The 13315-nt window shown below is 33.7% G+C and overlaps 2 protein-coding genes across 4 annotated transcripts; one reads left to right on the top strand and one right to left on the bottom strand.

Annotated features, from left to right (window-relative positions):
• LOC146920978 (large ribosomal subunit protein uL15x) lies at window positions 1-634 on the bottom strand. Its single transcript, XM_085714386.1, has one exon. It carries the CDS (start codon window positions 583-585, stop codon window positions 142-144), a length of 444 nt encoding a protein of 147 aa, XP_085570512.1. The 5' UTR covers window positions 586-634; the 3' UTR covers window positions 1-141.
• A 3961-nt stretch (window positions 635-4595) lies between these two features.
• ABCB26 (transporter associated with antigen processing protein 1) lies at window positions 4596-12550 on the top strand. Of its 3 annotated transcripts, none has more exons than XM_085714381.1 (18): window positions 4596-5108; window positions 5203-5330; window positions 6860-6902; window positions 7093-7137; window positions 7239-7361; window positions 7446-7549; window positions 7778-7832; window positions 7923-7993; window positions 8090-8192; window positions 8373-8583; window positions 8869-8942; window positions 9068-9124; window positions 9214-9288; window positions 10632-10706; window positions 10790-11071; window positions 11360-11424; window positions 11500-11560; window positions 11949-12550. In XM_085714381.1, the coding sequence occupies exons 1-18, from the start codon at window positions 4662-4664 to the stop codon at window positions 12027-12029; spliced, it is 2100 nt and encodes a 699-aa protein (XP_085570507.1). In that variant the 5' UTR covers window positions 4596-4661; the 3' UTR covers window positions 12030-12550. The 3 variants fall into 3 exon arrangements, with proteins under 3 accessions (XP_085570507.1, XP_085570508.1, XP_085570506.1); XM_085714382.1 differs by having other exon boundaries at window positions 5203-5341; XM_085714380.1 differs by lacking the exon at window positions 11949-12550 and having other exon boundaries at window positions 11500-11783.
• Window positions 12551-13315: the final 765 nt, after the last annotated feature.

Below are 13315 nucleotides of genomic sequence, written 5' to 3'. Positions count from 1 at the left end.
TATCAAAAGCATAATATATAATTATCACTGGAATATGTAGTTTTTCATAATTAAACCAAAACAAAACCAACATAATCTCAAGTTCAAATCTACGAAAACAAATAACATAAAATTATCCAAAAGCAACAAAACAAAAAAAACCTAAGCAGTAAGAACAACAGCACCACCAGCCTCCTTAATCTTCTTCTCCGCAATCTTCGAAATCAGCTTCGTCTTCACAACAAAAGGCTGATTTTGCGGCAAAACACCTTTCCCTAAAAGCTTAAAAAACCCAAACTGAGTAACATCAATCACCGGCGCTTTGTTCTCCTTCAAAGCCTTCTCCTTAACATCTTGTGGAATCAAAGAAGCGATCTTGTCGATGTTGACAATGGGGTTGTAGAATTTGTTACGGAGCTTGTGGAAGTAACGCATACCCACTTTACCGAAGTAACCTGGATGGTACTTGTCGAAGAGGATGCGGTGGTGATGCATACCTCCGGCGTTACCACGACCTCCGGGATGCTTGCGGTGCTTTCCGATACGACCGTGTCCGGCGCTGACGTGGCCACGCTTCTTCCTGTTCTTCTTGAATCGGGTTGTCATTTTTGTGTGTTGTGTTGTGATCTCTTTCTGGTTTCGCCGCAGAAACGAGAAATGAGGATTAGGGTTTTGGGGTATTTGTAGGTGATGATATGAATAGGTTTACGTTTTTGTCCTTAGGGTTTGGGGGTTTTCAGAATTGTAGGTGAGGTTATTAATGGGAAAATGGATTTTTTTTGGGCTTTTTTGTGTGTCTGAAAACCAAATGGGTATGGTATTGATTCTATGGGCATTAACATGGGATGAGTCAATTGATAATTTCTATTCCAACCCCTACACTTTTCAAAGTTTTTTTATTTGTCTGGATATTAGAATTCGAATGTATAAAAATCCCTATTTTTACATGTTCCAATTTTAATATTGGGATAAATAATCATATTTTGAAAAGTGAGAGTTTGGAAGAGAAAAGTTTGGGTCAATTTAATTTTTTTTATACCCCTCAGACAACTCTTCTTAGTTTTAGCAGTCTATTTCATTTAACTTTCCATTTTACCATTCTTATTTTATACAAAATTTTCTTCCATGATTTTCCTCTTTTATTTATTTATTTATTTATTTATTTAAGAAGACAAATAAAAACATGTATTAACCACTAAACTTGCATTACGCATGTCAATAATAGTCATGTCGAAAAATAACTTCGAACATTGTAAAAACAAAACTACCATCGAGAAATAAAGTCAAGCACAAAAAAATTAAAACCAAGATCAAAGTCCAATTTTGTTAAACATTAGTAAGACAACTAAGATGGTTTTTTTACCCATTGCTTTAAACCATATCAAAAACATTTGGTATTCGCCTTTAAATCGCTAAGGAGATTGAATTTTAACATAATCAATCAAACGATGCAACGAACCCTACCAAAAATTCTGTTATTGTGCACTTTTCAAATACTCTAGTCTATGTGCAAGCCAATCATATGACATGAAGTTTTTCTCTTAACTTATTTGCCAAATGAAGACCACTAAAATGTAAAAGATATCGACATATCAAAATAATGCACTATAGATATCCAACCATTAAAAAAAAGTCACCATAAAATAATGAACGGTGTAAATTTTACATTACTTTTAAATATTTCTATGGTTTTGGTGTATTTGTAGGTGATGATATGAATAGGTTTACGTTTTTGTCCTTAGGGTTTGGGTGTTTTCAGACATGGAGGTGAGGGTGTTGATGGGAAAATGGATTGTATTTGGGCTTTTTGTGCGTCTGAAAACCAAATGGGTATGATATTGATTCTATAACAAAGGGGATGAGTCAATTGATAATTACTCTTCCGACCCCTACACTTTTCAAAGGTTTCTTTTCTTTTTTTTTTTTTAAATAAATTTTTCAAAGGTTTCTTATTTGTATGGATATTAGAATCCGAATGTATAAAAATCCCTATTTTACATGTTCGAATTTGAATATTGGGACAAATAGGAGGATTTTGAAAAGTACGGAAAGAGAAAAGGTTAGATCAATTTAATTTTTTTTCATACCCCTCAGACAATCCTTCTTGGTTTTAGCTGTTTATTTTATCTAACTCTGTTTCATACAAAAATTTCTTTTATGATTTTCCTCTCTTTTTGAAAAATGCGGGAGGGAAAGAGAAAAGTCCGATTGTTAAACACCAGTAAGATAACTAAGAGGGCTAGTAAGATAACTATGAAGACTGAATTGTAGCATGGTTAATCAAATGATGCATCGAACCATACCAAAAATTCTATTACTGCTCACTTTTCAAATGTTCTAGTCTAGCGCAAGCCAGTCATATGACACAAAGATTTTTTCTAAACAACTATTTGCCAAACAAAGACGACTAAAATGTAAAACATGATCGACATATCAAAATAGTGCACTATAAATATCCAACCACTAAAAACTCACCATAAAATAATGAAAGGTGTAAATAAATTTTCCATTACTTTCAAATATTTACATCATCAATTTTCCAATACCAGGATTGAAAATGTAGAGTGAAGAGACTTAATTATCAAAAAAATTATCAAATACTATTTTCATCATCAATTTATACTAAAAAAATACTTTCATCGTGAAGGAGCTAAGCACTACAAAGTACAAACCGCAGGTTAACACAAACAAGAAAGTAGGAAAACACAATTTTGTTGCGGAGAAACATCACATAGCACAACGAGTTAAGGAAGCATTTAGCTGCCATGTTCAATCAACATCTCTAGAAACGTAGCATAACATAAATCTTCTTGCCACCAAAATATCGTGTAATTCAATCAACATCTCTAGAAACGTAGCATAACATAAATCTTCTTGCCACCAAAATATCGTGTAAATAAGTTCAGTTTGGATAAAACACTTCGACTATTACTTTTCCCACCCTATCCATTTCTCGCGCGCCTTATTTTTTTTACGAAAATGCTCTTCGGATTATGTAATCCGAATTTGAGTTTTTTCCACCCTAGGGTGAAAAAAATGAGTTTTTCACAATTTCGGATTTTATAATCCAAAACCCTCAAAAAATAGGGCGCACTACATGATTTTTCCGGATTACACATAATCCGAACACCCCCTAAACATCATTTTTTTAAAGTGAAAAACAGTTCGGATTATATAATCCAAACTGTATCAACACAAATTTTGAACATATTTGTAATCTGGATAGTCATTTTATGGACAATATTAATCTTCCCAAATCTCATCATTATGTTTTGTGTCATTGTTAGCTGTTCTTAGTAAAAAATAAGGTTTTCGAGCTACTTGATCAGATTGCTCCGAAACTTGACCAAAATATTAGGAAAAAAAAAAATCAAGGATCAAGACTCCCCTAAAAGGGACTTCTTATGGGACTCTGCCTCTCAAAATCCAAAATTCCATCGTTTAGACCCATTTTTTATTTTTTAAAATTTTTCATATTCTCAGAAAAATCCGAAAAAATTTGCATTAGTTTTATTTGATATTTAGAATTTTTTGGTGGTATTTTTATATTTTTATGATTTTATTTGACTGGTTTTTAGCATTTTTTTACTTAGTTTTTTTTTGTTGTTTTTAAAAGCAAAATTCAAAACTGCTGAAATGTGAGAGAGTCTGATGGCTGATTATACATAAGCATTGTCCGGATTTTAGAATCCGAATTCACTTCGGATGTTTTCGGATTTTGTAATCCGAAAACCCACAGACATTTTTGAAAATTTTATAGGATGCGTGAGAATTGGATTGAGTGAGAAAAGTAATAGTCAAACACTAGATGATATAAATAGCACGATACAAGTGGACACAAAGTAAAATGATCGAATCCTGTTTAATATTGATAATTTGCATTAAGGTTATTTTGAGGTAAATAAGTGGTGAATTTAAGGTTCGAACTTCAATCCTTGTATATATTATGCAATGTCTCTATCGATTGAGTTATGCTCACAAAGATATATTACAATTTTTATATTTTTTTTTCTTCATGATTTATGTTATTCCTCTCATTGTTGCTTTAATTGCATTGAAAAATACTTGCTTGATTAGAATTATTTAGACACTCGATCCAGACACACATACTCAATTGAGGAAAATAGAAAAAGAAAGTAATTAAATAATGTCAATTTTTTAAATAATTAAATGTAATTTTGTATGTGTACGGTTAAATAATCAAAGTTTTCAAAACGTCTGGCTGGAATCAGATTTTCAACTAGTTATTTTAGCCTTCTAGTCTATCAAAGGTTTTATAGATTTTAAAAAAAAATCTAAAGTTGTTTGCTGTCTATAAAAATATTTAAAAAAAAAGGATTTTTAATGAGTTCATATATGACCTCTTTATTTTTGAACAAAATAGATTACAGGAAAAACAAATTTTTGCTTTAAAAAAATCATGATGGCTTTTCATTTTAAAATCAATGATTTTTTTTTTTAAACAAACATGATAAATGTGAGTTTTTTTTTTTCCTAAGAAAATTTGAAATCCAACCAAAACTCAATAATGCACATGTGATGCAATTTGTGTGGTAGGAGAAAGAACAACTTCCATTGCCGCTTCTAATACACATGAACCACATAACACTCTTCTCAAACTTCTACCTTTCATCTCAAAAACCCATCATCATCTTCTTCCTCGTTACTTCGCTACCACCACCATGCCTCCACCACTCACCGGCACACATCACTATCATTACTTACTTCCTCCTTCAACCTCTCACCACCGCCATCAACGCCACCGCCACCAACCTCTAATCACATTCTCCTCCGTCAACCGCCACAATTTCACCCTCTCTTCTTCCAAACGCATTCTCTTATCCTCTTCAATAAAATCAGCTTCCATCAATGAAGTTTCAATCCACAACAGTTCAGAATCAGCAGCTTCCAATGCTTCTAACGAGTTTCTTGATAGAATACGCAAATGGGTTTCTTTCCTTCCTTCTATTTTCCCTGGAGGAACATGGTGGAACTTCTCCGATGACGTCGAGGTTTCCATGTTCAATCAACCCGTTACCGTTTGGTATGCTTTGGGTAAAATGTGGAACCTTGTGGCGAAAGATAGATGGGTTATTTTCGCTGCTTTTTCTGCTCTTATCATTGCAGCAGTACGTAGCATAACCCTTTTTTCTTGGATTTTTTGGGTGCCCATTTTGTGTTTTTTGATGATGAGATTAAAATTGTGTGCTATTGTTTGTTCAGGTTTCGGAGATTTCTATACCACATTTTTTGACAGCATCGATATTCTCGGCGCAAAGTGGTGATATTAAAGTTTTTCATGGGAATGTGCGTTTGTTGATTCTCATGTGTGTTACTTCTGGAATTTGCAGGTCAAAATCTTGTATGGTCAATTCTCCCTTCTACTTCTTCACACTTATATTTTTCTCAATTTCTTAATTCTTGTTTGGTTTAGGCCTCTTTTTTAGTTTTTCATGTGCCATTTGCTTTACCTTAAGTAGATCACTCTCTTTGCCTTTTTGACGGTGTTTGTTGGATAACAAATGATGTTATGACATGTTTCAATTGGCTTATCTGAACTGATATACTGACATAAGCGTTTCTGAGACATCCGCTTATGAAATGTCCACAAACTGTTTAACTTTTAAGCTTATTTCCACAAGCTCTCCAAGATAGCTTATGAAAACAACCTGGAACTTATCTTTGTCATAGAAATAAGTTATGCATAAGCACTTATATGATTAGGGATTATGTTAAAGTAACATAATTTGTGTATTTGGCGGAGAACCGCGAACCAATTCGCAAGTACCAAATTCGGGTACTTTTGCGTATTGGTAAGCATCCAATTCACGTTGAATTCGCAACAAATGGAGTACCAAGCGTACCAGAGAAAGGATAGCACTAATTGGTTGGAAAAAAGGTTATAACTATCAAATATACAATAAACAATAAATAAACGGTGATATGCGCTGTATGCATTGGATGAGAACACTGCTATTTATTAGTACTGCGTGTCCTCAAATCCATACAGTTTGCAATCCATTTGGTTTGTTTTATAGACAGCTTTCTTTTTAGTTCTCTCAAATCTTCCAACGTGGGACTTAGGTTTAAGGCTAATACAACAGCGTTGTGCAGTTATGCTACTTGCTGCCTGTCAACTTTGATGGGGCTCATTTTTTTTTTTTGCATGATGTGGGTCATTATATATTCAATAGTGTTGGGCTTATTTCCTTTTAACACCGGCACTACGAATCGACGCGTACCGAAGCTCGATACTCCCATACGTACCGAATTCCTCACATATTACGTACCGCGAACCCGTACCCGTACCGCGTACCAACACGAATTGCGAATCATGTGACTATGGATTATGTTATAAGCGCTTAATTAAGCTGTTTATCCAAACAATGTCCTAAATGTAGAATTGACGTGATTGACATAAAGGAAAAAAAGTGACACATTTTAGTTAAACTAAAAAGGGGATGTAACAAATGTCCAAACATTAATTTGGACTCCCTGCACTTGAGGAATAATTTGCAACTGTTATGCAACTCGAGATTGGATGATTCATGTTTCAACTCGGCGAATTGGATTCATAACATGCAGTTGAAATATGAGCTGTCTAATCTTGATGGGATGGTACAAGATGCATGACTGCGGAAAATTCAGGATTTGAGAACTGTAGGAAATCTAAATCTGTCCAAACACTTAATTTGTGTGTTTTTCCTGTTGCAAATAATGTGTTATGGTCAATGAGATTCTGAGGGTATCTAGTAGTATTTATTTGGTTAAGACCAATCATATAGCAGTTACTTGGCGTGCTTAGCTCTTTTAGTTTGAAACCTTTTTATCTTGCACATGAAATGCGAGGTTTCCTGACAAGTGTTTTCCTGTGCTTCAGTGGGATACGAGGTTGCTTTTTTGGCATTGCAAACATGATTCTGGTGAGTGTTCTGTCGATATTTGTTGTTGTTAATTTAGATGGTTGATAATCATATCAAATGGATTCGATTACCATAAGGAATTAAGAATTATAGGTATCAAATTAAGACTATTGTACTTGAGCAAAGGCCATTCTATAGACTCCTGTGCCCAATACCCATTGAACTTGACATAAATAATTTATATGTGCAGGTTAAGAGAATGAGAGAAACATTATACTCTTCCCTTCTTCTTCAGGTTCAACTTCACTTAATAACTGATTTCTCTTGTTGCGTTTATTATTTTATTTTCTTCTTTTGGTGTATGGTTTAACTCATTTGGTAGTGCCCTTATTGTAGGATATATCATTTTTTGACAATGAAACAGTAGGTGATTTGACAAGTAGACTTGGGGCAGATTGTCAGCAAGTTTCAAGGGTTATTGGAAATGATCTTAATTTGATACTGCGCAATGTCCTTCAGGTTGATTTATTTACGTAATAAAGCTAATAGAAGTTATCCCACACAATGGAGGCTTTAATTGGAGTATTTTTTTCGTCTTCATAGGGAGGAGGTTCATTGATCTACTTGTTGATTTTGTCTTGGCCACTTGGTTTATGTACGCTGGTGATATGCTCCATATTAGCAGCGGTCATGTTACGTTATGGATGGTAATTCTTCGTTGATTTAATTCAAATTTGTCATTTAACAACTTGATATTGCATTTCTTTCTAGTAGCTTACAGTTGACTAGTGCAAAGCTTTGTCCGATACAATGTGTTTTCAAAATATTCATATATTGCATACTAAAAATGAAAAGTTGGCGTTTTTAAGTTCCTTTCCTGGCTCTTACATCTTTTCCTGTCACTGGTGTTAATTTGATTATATATTTTTGCATAGGTACCAGAAGAAGGCAGCAAGGTTGATCCAAGAAGTCACTGCTTCTGCGAATAATGTAGAATAAGATGCCTTATACTATAATAATTTGTTTTATTTTTTTCCCAATTGTCATGATAATAACAATTTTCTCAATATTAAATCATAGGTAGCTCAAGAGACATTCTCTCTTATTAGAACTGTTCGAGTTTATGGAACCGAAGAAGAAGAACACGGAAGGTAATAATATAATACTATTACAATTATAACATTTGTTATCCATTTGTTCCCATTGTTTATGTTGTATTCACATGTCTTGTCCATCTCTATCTACAGGTACAAATGGTGGCTTGAAAAATTAGCTGACATAAGCTTGCGACAAAGCGCTGCATATGGATTTTGGAATTTCAGCTTCAACACTCTTTATCATTCAACTCAGGTATGGCTAAGGGTTTCGAAAGTCATGACGTTTTCTGTTGTTGATTTACTTTTTCCTTTTAAACCTATGATCTTACATATTTAATAAAAAAATTCTAGAATTAAAGTGAATAATTTTTTCTAAGTTCTTTTAAACCTTTGTACTTGACTGTTGCTTTTATTGAAACATTTGATGATATAGATTATTGCTGTGCTGTTTGGAGGAATGTCTATTCTATCGGGTCATATTACAGCAGAGAAACTTACTAAGTTTATACTATATAGTGAATGGTTAATTTATTCAACCTGGTGGGTGGGGGATAATGTATCCAATTTAATGCAATCAGTTGGAGCTAGTGAAAAGGTGTTCAACTTGATGGATCTCTCACCTAGCAGCCAATTTATAACAGAAGGCAAGCATTTTTAAGAGCTATGTTCAATTCAGCTATATCATTAGTAAACAACATGTTGATTTAATCCTTTTCATGTTTCATTTGATTTTACTAAGTTACCAACCTATATACAACTCTAGGATTTGCTTCTATTCTCCCTCGTCCACCAGTAGTATCATATAATATAACTTAATAAATAATAGAAAAGATAAAGCTCATATGATAGACAAGACGAATTACCACATAACATTTTGTCCGTGTTGTATTTCAAATATATTTGAAAGTTGGATGTAATTTTTGTTACAGGAATGAAGTTGCAGAGTTTAACGGGGCATATTGAGTTTGTAAATGTATCTTTTCACTATCCTTCAAGACCAACGGTAAACCTCATAAAACTAATATCTTCACTTGACTCATAGTGTTGAAAGCTTGTATATCCGATACTCGTTTTTTAAATCATCGTTTTTTATACAAGCTCAGTTAATGACCCATTCAATTGTAACAGGTACACGTAGTGCAACGTGTGAACTTTGTTGTCAATCCTAGTGAGGTGGTTGCCATTGTAAGAAATTGCTTCTAGTCTCTTCAATTCGTTCCTTCCCTGCATTATGGTTAATAGGCTGATCTGCTGGTTCTTTTAATTTGGCATAGGTTGGTCTTAGTGGTAGCGGGAAAAGCACATTGGTGAATCTATTACTCCGTCTCTACGAGCCTACAAGTGGTCAGGTAGAGTTTCTTTATTTTGTTAAAATTGATATTGGACTAAGATAATTTTAGTTAAAAATATTGAATTTTAATGAAAAGTCTAAGTGGGGAATAAAGCAACGTTTTTTGATGTACTCCCTCCGTCCCTATATGTAACCACCCATTCGATTTTATATTTGTCCCTAAATGTAAACTCCTTTTCAAATTACTAGATGCATTTATTATTTTTTTCCTAAATATGCCCCTAATTAATACTACTAACTTGTCTTGAAATATGTAAAGTCAAATTTAATACACATACAAACAAAGGACAATTTGGTAATATTAACACACAAAATAGACGCATTAATTACACTAACAACTTTTCTTAAGAAATGTGAAAAAGGCAAAGGGGGTTTACATATAGGGACGGAGGGAGTATGTTATTGATATGGGAGGAGGGGTTCTCTGGTTTTGCCAAATCTATGCAAGCGGTCAAAAGGAATTATCCTTTATCTTTTGCAAAAATGACCGTTTTCTCTTCCATTGGATGTTTCATATCGCATGAGTGTGTTAACCTCTATAGTTGAACCAGAAGTTCAAAGTACGAGATGATCTTTATCTTTGCTTCTTTTTAATAGTCTTAGTTACACTTTTGATCCCTCTAGTTGAGCTATGTAATATTTTGATCCTTCAATAATTTTTTTGGCGATCTTAGTCTCAATTTTTATATTGTTACAATTAAGTTCCCTTATCCCTTTTTATTAATTCAAAACTGTTAATCTTCACGTAATTTATTGAAATTTTCATGAAGTTAAATTGATTACATGGCTCTAAACATTCTTTCACTTAATTATTTGAAATCTTAAATCCATCAACAAACCTCAATTATTTTAATGAAAAATGGGACTTCTAGGATTTTAGGTGAAACAAAATTGATAGCAGGACAATATATGCTTAATTTTAAAAATTGAGATATTGAAATAGCTCAAAAAATGAATGAAAGACCAAAATCGCACATATCCTAAACGAGAGACCAAAAATACAATTAAACACTTTTAATGATCAGGTTAGAGAACTTCATGTGTTCTGAATCCAGGTGCTTATACCTTCTATTCTAGATTCTTTACTGGTAATTAATTGATTTTCTCGAACTTGATTGTATTACTTTCGCGTAAAATCAACTTTGGCTGATTATATTTAGTTTTGTACTATTTGTTTTTGCAATTTGAACTTGTTAAGCTTAAATCAGTGTTTTCCACCATTTCAGACATTTGATCTAAGATTTCTCTCATAATTAGATATACAGTACATATGTCATGCGGGTAATAGTTTTAGGGAAGATACCATTTCATCTTGAATATTAAGAAATTGTTTTATTGCAGATTTTGATAGACGGTGTCCCTCACAAAGACTTGGATGTCATGTGGTGGAGAGAGAGGATCGGATATGTGGGACAGGTACTTAGGAAAACTAACAGGAACAAAATTCATTGAATCGACATAGCTCCTTTCTTATAACGGAATTTTGTTTATTTGTACAGGAACCGAAGTTATTCCGGATGGATATTAGCTCGAACATCAGATATGGATGTACCCGTGATGTAAATCAGGAGGATATTGAGTGGGCTGCAAAACAGGCCTACGCTCATGACTTTATCTCAGCACTTCCTAGTGGTTATGAAACACTTGTTGATGACGATCTTTTAAGTGGCGGACAAAAGCAACGAATTGCTATCGCTAGGGCCATTCTTAGGGACCCGAAAATATTGATTCTTGATGAAGCCACTAGTGCACTGGATGCTGAAAGTGAACATAATGTGAAGGTATGAGTATGGAAGATGATAATTACTAGAAGTCAGATGAAAATTAGAGACACTGAATGTGAAGTGTGATAAACTATATAACACCGACCCTTCAGATTGAAGGCAGGTCCGGTGTTCGACATGAGTCAATGTCTGACACCGACACAACATTGACACATGCGATTACATAAAATAAATTCCATTGTTATAAATTATTACCGGTTTCTACTTGTCAGTGTCGTGTTTGTGCTTTCATAGGTGATAAATAATAAGTGAGGATATTGATGCTTCAGTTTCCATTACATGTAGGGTGTTCTTCGATCGGTTAGAAGTGATTCTTCATCAAGGAGAAGTGTCATAGTCATTGCACACAGGTGATACTTTTGTTCAGTGTCAATTAAATGGTACTGATATTTTGGTAGTTTTGAAATGTATGATCTGCTTTACAGGCTTTCTACCATACAAGCTGCTGACAGGATTATTGTGATGGATAAGGGTCAAATAGTTGAGGTTGGTGATTTGATGATTTATTTTGAATGCCCTAATTATTTTTACAAATGTTCCTTTTTAAACGTTAGTATCCTTTACATACTCATGACTTGTTTTTCTATCCATTGACACTGTAAAGTTGAGCCGCAAGGTTTAACATTTCTCTGCACTATTTTAAATACAAACTTGACTCCTTAAATTTCTCTGCTGGATCATGATGGATATACACCATTAAGAGAATAACTATTGCCACACAGAACATATGAATAGAATAAGGCTTTTTTAAATTCGCATGTATTACTGGAACTATTTGGGTTTCATGTGTTTGAATGAAAAACTACATTTATTCATGTATTTTTCTATTATCTGTTCATTGCCTTAACCTGAAACATATTTGTCTGCCTCTCAGAATGGAAGTCACAGGGAACTTCTCTTGAAAGATGGTTTATATGCTCGATTGACTAGAAAACAGGCTGATACCATGGAATGATTTGTGTTTCCAGAGCAGATATTCAACTTCTCTCCTTTTAACGGCTAATGGGGCATGCAACAGTTTTTTATTGCTGTCCCATGTATTCATAGTAATTTATACAAAAAGGTTGGTGAAAGTTCAGCAAAGAAGGAAGCTGCATCAGTTTTGGTTCAAAATGCACAGGGAAGATTTCACACTACCAGGTTCTCATCTCATGCAGATGCAAAAGCATAAAAAACTTGTGGATATGTTTGTTTTATTGGCGAAATACGATTTGACAAGAAGGGAAATAAAATCCGCTCAAGAAAACGTTCATTTGGACTCACTTTTTGTGCATGTGGCAACTTTCACTCGTATTCATAGTCAAAATGCTGATACTTTGTCATCCTGTTAGTTAACCATATGTAACTGTTTATTTTATAGCTGTAAATGTAATGTATTTTACGTCAATATATGTATTTGAATGAAAGAAATACAACTTGCCCATGATTGATGGCACTTCATTCTGAAGCTGAATACTATACATTTAGTTTTCAGAATTCTCTGATATTTCTTCTCCTATCTCCATGGGTTGAGAGAGCTTTAATTGTTAAGGAAGAGCTATTACATGATGAATGAATAGAAAAATTAAGCTAAATAATCCCAATCTACGACGTTAGTAGAGTGGTTATATTATGAGATTCCGAATCTCAATCTACGACGTTAATAGAGTGGTTATATTATGAGATTCCAAATTTCTCACTATCCCAACGAGAGATAGTATGATATGCGCAATATAGAGTAGCATAATTTGAATAAATTGATATTGTTATGCGATACACTACAGTATAAAGTGTTGTTTATTAGTGGTTATAGTGGCATAACGCTGTTTCTTAACATAATTTGAATAAACCGTTGTTTTTCACTATTTGCGATTTACAGCAATGGTAATATCGAGTAGAAATACTCTTGGTTAGGTTAGTACAACGTTACAAAAGCTGAAAATTTGTGCTCAATACATGCCTTGTTTTTGCACTCATTATCATAAGTGTTTTGAGGTCAAGCAACAGTCTAATTTTCAAGGTCAAGCAACGCATTTTTCTACTTTTCCCCCTCCTGATCAGTAGTCTTGTATACATGATGGATGACATGAACCATACAGAATTTTACTGTACAATTCTGTCTATTTTACCCATAATGTCATGTCTATTTTATCTTCATTCAAGTGTCAAACAAAATTAAATAAACACAAGAATGAACCTGCAAAGTTGGCTCAACATCAAACCATGTCGTTAATTTTGAGAATGAGTGGATTCTTTTTTATC

Source organism: Medicago sativa, chromosome 5 (genome assembly GCF_051527215.1).
Source record: "Medicago sativa cultivar Bolivia chromosome 5, Bolivia_mono, whole genome shotgun sequence".
Taxonomy (NCBI): domain Eukaryota; kingdom Viridiplantae; phylum Streptophyta; class Magnoliopsida; order Fabales; family Fabaceae; genus Medicago; species Medicago sativa.
This window is presented reverse-complemented; position numbering and strand designations above follow the sequence as displayed.